The sequence below is a fragment of the Scomber japonicus genome, chromosome 11, assembly GCF_027409825.1.
Source record: "Scomber japonicus isolate fScoJap1 chromosome 11, fScoJap1.pri, whole genome shotgun sequence".
Lineage (NCBI taxonomy): Eukaryota > Metazoa > Chordata > Actinopteri > Scombriformes > Scombridae > Scomber > Scomber japonicus.
In genome coordinates this window covers 17937231-17949333 of record NC_070588.1, presented here as the reverse complement: position 1 = coordinate 17949333, position 12103 = coordinate 17937231, and the positions used below count along the sequence as shown (strand labels likewise).

At 41.8% G+C, this 12103-nt stretch overlaps 1 protein-coding gene across 1 annotated transcript in view; it reads right to left on the bottom strand.

Moving 5' to 3' along the window:
• Window positions 1-10160, bottom strand: part of igf2bp2a (insulin-like growth factor 2 mRNA binding protein 2a) — a 54291-nt gene extending 44131 nt beyond the window's left edge. The window contains exons 1-2 of the mRNA XM_053328753.1: window positions 9730-10160; window positions 8483-8543 (exon numbers count right to left, since the gene is read on the bottom strand). Of these exons, the coding sequence (XP_053184728.1) occupies window positions 8483-8543; window positions 9730-9904 (236 nt within the window). The 5' untranslated portion in view covers window positions 9905-10160. The remainder of the gene's footprint in view (window positions 1-8482; window positions 8544-9729) is intronic.
• Window positions 10161-12103: the final 1943 nt, after the last annotated feature.

The following is a 12103-nucleotide window of genomic DNA, read 5'->3' as shown; positions in this document are numbered from 1 at the left end:
TGCTGCAGCAGCTACTGCACCCATGGGAACCCTTGAGCACACACTGTTTAGCAAGACACACACAGATTAAAAACTTCAGGATAAAACATTCTTTTCCTCCGGGGAAATATTAGCAAAGGGTCAGCAAGAAAACAACTATTTACAAACTATTTTACATTCTGCTCGTGGCCCTGGGTGTGCAGCTCATCAAAAGGACAACCATCAGGTTTCTTCTTTCTGAGCGCTGAGATATGGAAACTCCAATTCCTCTCCTTTCTCACTATCGCTCTCTTTCACATACATGCTCTGTCCGTCTCTCACACTATGACTGGCTGCGTACTGGCATGTGCTGGGTCATCTGGCAGAGAGGCAGATGGAGCCGTCCTACTCTCTAGCACCTGCCTGGCCCACATTAACCGACTCATCTCTGTGCTCAGCAAATCATAGACAGGATCACGTACAGCTGCTTAAAACAACAGGCTTATGCATATCACAACTGCCAAATAAAGCCTGTTGAAAGCGCAGCCACAGCTCAGTCCCGTAAAACACTAATACAAAGACTGTGGACATTTAATCCAAGATTGTCTTTTTAATGGGAAAACCGTGATATTTAATAGGAAATCAAGAAGAATGAACATTACAGGAATAGTTTGATTTGTTTAATATAGTGATAGTTTGGTAAATTCACTTTCCTCACAGAACACTGATACAGTACCACTCACAGATCTGGAGAGTGGTATCAATTTCCTCATCTAATTAAGTCTAGAATTGGGATTCCCAAACTACAGGTTCAGGTGCCAGATCAAGACCCCAAGACGATTTCATAAGATTCCCAAAAGGTTTAAAACTTGTTACATCCAGCCCACAAATTAATTCTTCATGTTATTTTCTCACAGTCTTTTGTTTTGATATTATGATCTAATTTTCAAGCAATGCTGCAAAAATAAAGCACCTTTTTTTTTTTTTTTTACACATTTAACCTTTAGCAAGCAACATCTAAACTTGTCAGCACACATACTTAATTATACAGATTTACTGCAAACACACAAATATGTCATCTTCTAAACCTTGAGCATGTGCTGTTTTCTGTCTCATCTGCAACGACACAGCTCTGTTCTCTAGAAATATAATCTACAACCTGTCCAGTACAACCCAGGTGATTTGAGTTTGAGATCCCTGCTTTAGATTATTTAAACTGTCTATCAAATTATCTGCAACTCTAGAAATTCTTCCTGCTAATAGTGGGCTGATATATTTCTTTAAAAAGTTTGTTTTAACATCAAACCACGAGTCAGGAGCAGGAGTACACATATACAACAAGTCAGCGTGACTCTCTTGCACTCATAGAGGGTACCAACTCATTAAGGGGACAGAAATCAGGTAATAAGGCAGAAGGGCAAAAAGGTAGGATATATAGTTGATGTGAGACTTTTTTTTAAATTTATGGTAGGTCTGAAGCCAGCAGCCAGAATTCCTCCTCTTTGTGTGCAGACTGGTCACAGCCTGCTTAAAGAAGGGTTAACCCACTTCAAGCCACCGACAGCCTCACACAGCCTGCCAGGGAGCCTCACTAACAGGGGGAGGAAATGCTGCCCTCTATCAGCAGTGCTTATTTCTCCCCACGCAGGAGCAGACTAACACACTGAGGGGAAAAAGGGATAAGTACGCGTGTCAGATACACACATCTTTGACGCGGAAGTCCTCTCCGTGTCTTCTTCTACCATCAGAGACAGTATGAAACAGAAGGAAACACAATGGTCAGACTGTGCTCCAGGTTGTGTTCGAAAGGCTCAGCTGTGTGCAGACCTAACTGTAGATGACTTGTTCTGACAGGGGGGGGTGGGCGGATGGGGTTGGGTTGGGGGGGTGGGGGGTCCCAGCTTCCGTTGCATACATATGGAAAAGGATGGAAATGATGGCTCCGAGTGGGTTTATGAATAAGAAAGGTCACAGAAGGGCTGAGGCTGTGACATAGATGGGCAGCCCACTCAGCACTTTTCCATGCTGCACTTGTGGAAAGTAAATGGGCACTTGAACGTTTCAGTAAAGAGATAGCTTTACACTGGCATTTTTACTGAGGCACCTTGCTGGGATATGTATTCACTGTCAAATAAAATCAGCACTCTGACCACTGCACCGCCCATAGCGGGAGCCACCAACACACAGCTGGACTGCAGTCTGAGTCTTGCAGCTATAACCAGTAAGCAGCCTCCACTCTCCTGGGAACAAGAAGAAAATACAGGACCCTACACTGACAGCAAAGGACTGATAGTGATATCAAAATCTACATAATCATTACTTGTCGGGTGAATCTCATATGGTCAAACTTTTTTTTTGTGTTGTCCTGTACACGGGAGGACTTCAGGTTCATACTCTGAAAGCCTTCATCAATCGAGCTCTCCTCCTATTACTAAGCAAAACACTCAAAACTGGTTCCCATGGCAACATGGAGAACCTAACCTGGAACAGTTGGGACTGAATGCAGCGCGACCTGTAAACACACATGGACACACAAACACACATTTGCACGAGCACAATGGCAGCAGTTCTGCTCAGTTTTGTTTTGCTGCATTTGCTGCTTCAAAGAAAACTCAAAAAACACCCAAATGGGAGAAATGGTGTGTAAAAACAATCTATGTGTGTTGCTTCTTGAGAGCAACAAATGTTGCTGTGGCCTAGCAAGGTGGCTGACAGATATCCGGGGAGCGGGGGGTAAAGGTCCGGCAGAAGAGATTAAGAAGGCCATTTGACCTGGGTGAAACTTTGGGCCAACAGCATTCCCAGCTTGACGCTCTAAGCCAGTGTCTCGATCCCTACCACCCAACCCACTTGATTGGCTGCGTGCGAGCATTACGGCTCCTGGCCCACTCTGTGTCAACCTCTGATTGGCTCGTTGGGAGTTTTCGCCATATTCATTTCACCTGTTCAAGACCCGTCAGAGCACCCAAGTTCCACAGGGGTGGTGGGGTTATATGGTGTTGATATGGAACAAGGACAGGGTCTGCCTGCCTGTGTGAGAATTGCCACCTGCTGTGCGCCTCAGCTGCCCACCCGTCCATGGAGACCACACCCTTGGGTGTCCACTGAGAGCACTGGCACACTCAAGAGTGAGAAACACTAAACTTTACATCCTGTTCAGCTGGGATTCACCAGAGCCTCTCTGTCTCTCCGGTGTCTTCCTCAAGCTGCGTGTGAACATATATGTGCATGAACACCCACCCTCATATACATGCTGCACACACACACACACACACACGAGAGCCAAACAGACTGAGCAACAGACAGAGCAGCTGCTACATCTTCAAATTACTTCCCGAAAAAAAAAACTTAGTGTACAAACTGCGCTTCCAATAATTACAATTTATAATTCATTAAATATTCAATTGCAGGATTCCAGCAATTCATTGAACTCAAATCACCGTCTTCAAACATCTGCTCAAAACAACATCCTGTAGAGGATTAGGATTTTATAGAAACAACAAGTGCTATCTAAAGCACACCTGGTAAACAGGTCTGTAAGAAAATGAAATCAAACAAAAGTTGAATTTATGCGCTCCATCAGCACTGAAGGTCCAAAATGTTTTAAAAAAAATAAAATTTAGTAACAGAAGCTGCCTTCAAGAGGGTTTTATGCCTCTCACCTCTAATCAATGAAGGTTTATTTTCCTTCTACCACTGCGTTACTCCCATCATTCAATACTAAGAACTAGTGAGTGCTTATGTATAACACTGAGGTCACAAATAGAAACATCGGCAGAAGAAGCACGCCCTTTATCTTAGCACCCCGTTGGATGAATGGTGTCTCACAGCCAAAACTGCTATCTGTCACTGACCAAGCACATCAGCAACTGCTGCTCCAATTCTGTCACTTCCCTTCACGTGAAACCATCTCCAACCAGCCATAGACGAGTAGTGAAGTCTCATTTTACTTCTCTCATCTACAGTATGTTTGGGTGACGTACTAATAGCAGAAAAATGCAAGGCTTGGGATGTCCAGTCAGAACAATCCTCCTCATCCCGGCCACACCTTCCACACCTCCTCACTGCTGCTCCTAGCTGGAGAGTCATCTCACTGATTATTTAACTCGTGGTTGTAATGAGTGCAATGCTGTTGTAACATATTAGTCATGCAACAGGTTGGAGAGGAATGTGAATGACAGCTTGCTGAGAAATGAATCTGAGTGGTCATTGCTGTGATGTACATTCAAGTTACTGTTAAAAAGGGAGATTCAAACTCTCAGGGAGCTTAAACAGTAATCTCAGGGGTCTGATAGATTTACAATGAATTTACAATTCTCTCACATCTAATCTCACTGTTCCCCTAAGCTATGTACTCTGTTTCAGTAGATGGTCTGTTATCACTTCAGGAGAAAAATACACCACTCTTGCTTTCGTGAAAAAAAAGTTAATAATTGATAAACAAATTTAGCAGAGCTGGAATTTAAATGCAACGGCTGCAACACACTCAAAACACATAGCCTTTATCTAATACATGAAGAGGAGTGAGTCCTTATTTCTGTGGGTGTTGATGATTATTCTTCACACAAGCATTATTTTATACAACAGAGACTCAAATATAAATACTATCTTCTTAAAACCCCGCAACAAACCAGCAGTGAGTTAAAAAGACACCTTTGGTATCTGCTCCTTTCGTTCCACAGAGCAGATCACTTTGAGTTAACCCCTCCTCACACACAGGTGAGGGGAGACATTAGGAGTCAAGGGGAAGGTGCAGCAGATGAGGCTGCAGAGGGGAATAGTGCAGCACCTCCTGCTATCACCGGAGCCTGAATTGGAGAGCTTCCCCTGCACCCAGGATCAACTGGGGAGTATTAATGGATTCAGAGTGGATCAACTGATGGCTATCGTATTTCACTGTTTTGACTCAGCGCACACTGACAACCCAACACACATCTGCATGTGCACTGTGGTGCAATGCAGATGTTTACACCCATGTCTTGGTTTGTATTATTTTGTGAGAAATTGCTCTTCTAATCAATTTAGCTTCATCAAACAACATTAACCTATACTGTTAAGACAATTCAACCTGTTTTTATTGTGATGCAACCAAGCAAAGTCTACAATCACAAGTTTATCGCTTGTTTATTTTAGCACATTTTTACTCCATGTGAACTCAAGGGTATAGAGAGATAGGTAAGAGGAGAAATGTCTGGTTCTAACAACAACACAAACCAGTAAACAAACATGTATACAAGTCAAGAAGACAGCTTTAAATGTGTTTAACCCACAACAACACTGGTGCCTCCACATGTTTAATATTACTCACTGATCACAGCTCATGCTCAAGCTCTTTGTCCACACCTTCCACACCTATTCCACAGTCAAGCAACACTGCATATCATTCATGTAGCACCGATATCAATTAACACCAAGTCACACACTGTTTCCTCGTGTGTTTCACCACCAAAGACTTTACCGCGTGCTTTGCTTAATAAAGACACTTAACAGGGAGGACATTTCAGCAATAATCCACCATGAAGAAAATACGCAAAAATGCATTCAAGATATTTGACTGAGCAAACCAACTTCATTTTCTGATCAAACTAAATTGTGTTCTTCCAATCAAATTTAGACCATATAATTAAATAAATTAATAATAATCATGCTACTTGAATCTAATTATTTTCTACAGTGTTTTATGACTTCTGTGGTATGGTTAAACTGTTTATATTTAAGATCTATAATTATATAACAAGCTTAGATGTTTATAACAATCATATTACCTCTGTCAAAAATATGATTTTAAGTTTTACTCATTAAAATAAAAAAATATTCAATTCATTTGAAATAGCAGCTGTCTCAGAAATGTAATCCAGAACAAATCAATATGAAGTCCCTTTCATGATTATAACACTGGTTAAGTGTTATAATCCTAATAATTAAATAAAAGTCTATTTGAAATATGAATGATAATGTCAAACTAATTATTCTACATTTACAGAGACAAAAAGTTTTAAAGCTTTTTTTAAAAAATAAAATCTAAATGGTAGTTTACTTTGCTAAAATTACTTATATCAAAATCAGGCACAAACTGGCGCTTCTGAACTAATTTGTAATTTCAACATATAAAATGAATTTAACTGACACAACATTTAATTGATAAACAGAAATTCGGAATCACAACAATTCATACCTTTTGCCTTTTCTAGGTTATACAAAATTGCATTTTTAAAAAGGCCTTTACAGAATAATCTCATTGACAAACTAAATGTTATTACAAAGACAGAATCATCAATCATTATTTTCTGCCCCTAAAAATAGAGATAATTTAATTATTAATCCCAGTACGCCTGTTAGCACACTGAAGACATAACACAACAATACACACCACTTAAAAAACAAACACACAGCAAAGCAGCAGCCTCACAAAACCAAGAAATACCAGTAGGCCTGAAGATGAGACTCACACACAGCTTCTTGAAGGACAAACAAAAACGTATGATTGGCTCACTGTTTAAATGTGACTTCACTGCAGAAACTATGTATATTTAAAACAGAATCCATAAAAACACCTAGAATTATTTATACTATTATTTAAATGCAAGATTGAAAACAAATAACATAAAGCAATGAATTATATAATTTTATAATTCCATATCTGTATTACTAAAATATAAATTTCACGTGAATGAATTAAATTGTATCATAAAAAGATCAATCTAAATATCGCAACTAATCCTAAATCTCAAATGACGACGATATAAATTACAACATCCTTGAATATAGGATAAAAATGCGTAATTCAAACAGTCACTTTTAAAACAATGTGGATATTTTTGCTGTAGATGACGAGCGCAGGCTGAACAATGACTAATAACACTTCTACAAGATTTTTACAATAAATTCTGAAAAGTGTAAAAGCATCCTCGCTTTGAAACGATTTGAACAAATAACAGGAGGTTACACCCCAACATGTGATATCTCCCAGTTTTTCACTGCCTGTGTGTTTCATAATGAACACCTGTACGTATCATACGCTGCACCCACGTCGACCTCACGGATATGGCGAACATTACGCTACAAAGGCCTGTTCAGCTCATTCAGCAGCTCCAGCAGCTCCAGCAGCTCCACACACAGCCGATTGGACGCATGCAGGCACATGTATGGACATTTGCTCCATCTGATTCCGCCTATAGCCGTGCAGTATGCCGGGCCATCATGGCAGCCATTATAAGGCTCTCCAACATTGCCATGGCCTACGTGCACATTAACTGTGGGGAGTGGCGCAGGCTGTTACAACCATGTTGCTCCCTGCAGTTTGAGAAACACACTCAAATCGAGCTTTAAAGCGAGTGCATAACACAGCAGCTCGATCACACGATATTTTAAACTTACATATTTTTCTCTACGGTGTGTCACAAAAAGCGAGAGCTGTGGTGCAGGAAAGTGTAGCCTGCAGAGGGGGAGGACTATGCTGGAAGCGCATAAAGTATGGGTCACGTGTTCCTTCACACGGGGCTTGAATATTTACCTTTTTGTCACGCAATGTAGTCTTTCCTTACAGCTGAGGGCAATATATTGAAAAAAGGTGAATCTATATGTGCAGGGAGAGTGTATGCTCCGTCATATGCCACAAACGAAGCAGTTTAATTGCGCATTACGCACATGGAAATGCTGTTGTTGTTTTTTTTTAATTAACCCTATTATCCAATAGCAATTAAAATCTCATGGTTGTCTGTTGTTTGTAAACTGCGTGGACGAGTTGATACAAAAGCACAAAACATGGCAGTGTTGTCGTGGTGGTGGAGTTCAGGGTTTATCTATAGATTAGCTCACACAAAAACCTTCAAACTCTCGCTTTCCTCGCACAACACACTAAAACCTGTTTGTCACATACATACACACACATGCATGTGGAAGAGGCTCAGCTGATTGGTATGCAACTCATCGCGCATTGCGGTGTTACAGTCAGTAACAAAACCTACTTTTAAGGCCACATATTGTCTTTGAGGGGGCAGGAATGGAATATATGTGCAGCAAGTTTGATCAAAGCTCACATGTGGGATCAAATTCAGATGCAATGGTTGCATGTGTGCACTGTATGCGTTCATGATTTACTGTAGGAAAAGGCCTCGCTGCAGATCACGCGATATCGCAGCAGCCACCGTGTTTTCTGCGGATGTTGAGCACTAAACTGTTTTCTTTGTCGCTTTTCTCCCTTTTGTCAAATCACCATGAAATTACATTTCCAGCGCCAGACAACAACACACCGCCAACACATACATTCAAATCACACAGACAAGTCGAGAAAAGAGGGGGAATGTGCTTGCTATATTTCACAGCGGAAGCCTACAGGTCTGCCATGGGGCACAGTATAGGCGTATGACACAATGTGTATGTGTGCGTGAGAGAGAGAGAGAGAGGGAGAGAGAGAGAGAGAGAGAGAGAGAGAGAGAGAGAGAGAGAGAGAGAGAGAGTGTGTGTGTGTGTGTGTGTGTGTATGTATGTGTGTGTGTGTGTGTGTGCCAGATTGTAGGCCTACCTTAGTTTTTTGGGAACAGAGTAGTCTACCTCTATCACCTTTCCGTGTAATTCAACTTTACCTGTAGGGACGAAAATTGATAGTGTAACATTAGCTGTGTCATGAAAGTAACATTGCAGACTGGTAGGGCCACAGCAACACTTTGAATCACTTCACCAAGTAGGTGCGTCTCCATTCAAACAAGCCAACCCATGAAAAAGTAGCCTACGCGGGCGCGTTTGTGCGCACGGCGGTGAATAAACAGGGCATGTTTGGATTAAAAACGTCCACAAATGTGACATTTTGTGGGTCACAATAGACAGAGTCGGCGCCAAAATGAAGCATGATAAGCTTATATAGTGTGTGGGGGAAATGGGCAGCCATGCTTTCCACTCCCACAACCCTCACAGTGCAATGAGGGGTATTTTTTTTTTCCTGCTCTCAGTAAAGAATGCAACATCAAAGAAGGGTTTGAAAGAAGAATGACTCTTTCTATTGTAGGTAGGTGTTTCTTAATTCTACGTGTTGAGCCAGCCGGGTGGTTGAATTTGAAGCGCTCCTCGGCGAAGCTTGAACACGGGGCTTTTCGTTACTATTACGAGTGGCCTGCCTGGCGCAGCACGGAATTAGCGTCTCACCTCGTCCCCCCTCAGCTACCTGTTTATTAGCTCTTTCCTCCGGACCCCCATGACCCACCTCCAAGACACCTCGTAAAAACATACCCAGACACCAGAGGAACATGGATCTGACAAGTTTTCCGCGGTCGCTTCGCTCTGCTCTCTTCAATAAAATCAAGATAAAAAATAAGTGAAAAATAATTATGCCTACCCGAACCATCAGACCATCCCATACATTCCAGCGGGTGATTACAAAGTAGCGCCCCACAGTATCGGAATCTCCCAAAAATATAGGTTATTGTGCGTAAATGCGTTACGACGGCTCGTGTTTTCTTAAACGGGTACCATAAAGCCCCGAGTGTCCTGTGATCGATCATTTATCCATTTTTTTGTGTTGGAGCGTGCATGACTGAGCGTTCATCTAAAAAACTCTGATGGCACACGGATGTGATCGCAATCACTGTCCCGAGCAAACAAAAAAGAAAGACAATACAAGCAATGATTAATATTTCACATTTCGGACTCTCCTGATCTATTGTGCTTTTATTTAAATGGAAAAAAAGCCCCAAATCTTGCAGTTTGAGTCGCTGTGAATTTTTCTCCCCCTGTCACCGCAGCATCACCCGTGTTACTTATCAAATCCACACTTACCAGAAAGAGTCTCTATAGCCTTTATGGCCGAGTTCTGGTCGGGGAAGTCCACAAAAGCATAGCCGGATTTCAGCAGGACCTGCTCGGCCACTGGCAGCTTCCTCTCCCCAAAGAGCTGCTGCAAGTCCTCGACAGTGACCGAAGGACTTAAATTCCCAACATATAGTTTGTTCATGATCTGAATGAGGAAAAAAAAATCTCGAAGGGGTATCAGGTCCTAAAGTGTGTGTGTGTATGTGTGTGTGTGTGAGAGTGAGTGAGAGAGAGAGAGAGACAGAGAGAGAGAGAAAGAGAGAGAGTGGCGATATTCAGATAAGTAGAAAAAAAATAAAAATAATAATAAAAAAATAAAAAAGGAAAAGCTGATGGGGAAAAAACGTAGCAATTACCCCCCTATGAAATACTAAGCTATAGGCAACCCCCCAGCACCAACTCTGGTCCTGGTCAAACTCTTTTAACAGGGACTCTGGGAGGGAAAAAAAGTGTCGTTACGACACTACTCTGGAGCCAACAAGCGCCGCCTCTAAATAAAATCTCCCCTAAAACCAAAAATGTTTGGAGGTGCATGTGGGAGCCTTCCTGGTTTCCCCCAGCGTGGAAAGTGCATTAGGGTATGAAAGTGGCATGATGATCACATTCAGCAAAGGGATGGGCTAAAGAAGGCAGAGGGGTTTATTTCATCAAATCATAATAAGGGCCGTGCCTTTGGGTCCCTCCAGGCTGGATATACGGGGGGGGTGGGGGGGGTGAAAAAGGGCTACTGTGTGGAAAATCGAGTCGTTTGTCGCTGTGCTTGTCGATTCAAACAGTGTCACTGATCCGCACAGTTTGCCTTTCATTCATTTATGAGCCACTCAGAAACATGGATTATTGGAGCTGTGCAGAGCAGGGGGTCCGGGCACCCACGTACGGAAAATTGTTAAAGATATTATCCTATAATTTTGGAGGGTGGGCAAGATCTCTGCAATAATATTAATCATTAATCCATTTCGCTACATTTGCAAAAAAATAAGGGAAACAATATCCTAATAAAGGCTAAAACAATAAGGAAAGTGAAACCTAAAAATCAACACCCTTGTACATTTTGTCCTTGTACAAAGCAAAAGGGGAAATGAATATTCTTCATTTTCCTTGGGGTCCCCTGCATCCTGATCAGGGACCTCGTGAGGGTAGAAGACAGATCTGCAGCTAAGGCCCTATTTACGCAATGTAATTATAGGAGGTGCCACTTTCACCTTGTGTTTCAACCTGCGGGTAGTGCGAATATAATTGCAACACGCAAAAAATGAGCAAACACTAAAAAAAAAAAAGGCTGACAATATGAGAGCAGTATGTGCATGGAGTAGCACCCTCTGTGCGGTGTCACTCAGCTAGTCTGAGCTCAGACAGGCCACAGACACAGTATAGCATCTGTATTTTTTTTTTCAGGCGGTGTAGGTGTGTTCATGTGGGTGTGTTAGACAGTGAATGAGGTGGGCTTTTCTTTTTTTTTATTACAACAAAAGCTGAACACATAAAGGAAGGGCTTGTTATGGCGAGGCTGCAGTGCTCATGCATGGATGTGTAGTCTGTCTTGTACCTACACTAGTTACCAAGGGGAGGAGCCTTTGCCTACACCACTTGAGTGTTTCTACATGTGACTGGCCTGTGCCTTGGAACATTACTGCCACCCTACTGTAGTGGAGAGACTGCCAGCAGCAGGAGTGACCATTCCTCTCCTTGTTTACGTCAGCGTGAACAGAGGAATGTCCAAGCTGTGGCCTATTTACAAAACAGCTAGTTACTTTTTTGATGACATGCTAACACAGTTGTTGCAGATCTTTTCCACTGCCAGCTGAGACTCAATCAGATCTGAGTTCATACAAAATGACCCATGAATTACAAAACTAATTCACGGCACTGAACCTATTACATTATGTACATTAGAGTCATAATACCATGCCTAAATTTCCCTCAGGATCAATAAAGTAATTATCTATCTATAGATTCATATTACAACCCTTGACATTTAATGTTAGTAGCTTTCTTTCCATTGTACTCAAATTGCAGTCATATTTTACCGCTTTGTCTTCTGTAAAGTGGTTAAAACCCAGAGAAGAAAAATGCCTACGTTACAGTCTCTGGGTTTGTTTACATCCTTCCTTGTACATGTTACGTCCAATTAGGCCAGCATGCTGACAACTCGGGCAACTTACCAAAAATGATTTCCACTCCGAAATAGAGAGAATGAACTGGAATTGAAGGGGATGTGACATCTGGGGTGGGGGTGGATGGGGGCACAGAGAAGAGAGAAGTGCTGACCAAAAATAAGTAACACACACATACACATATATGAAAACTTGTGGTAAAAGAAGAAAATGAATTTGCTTTAGTA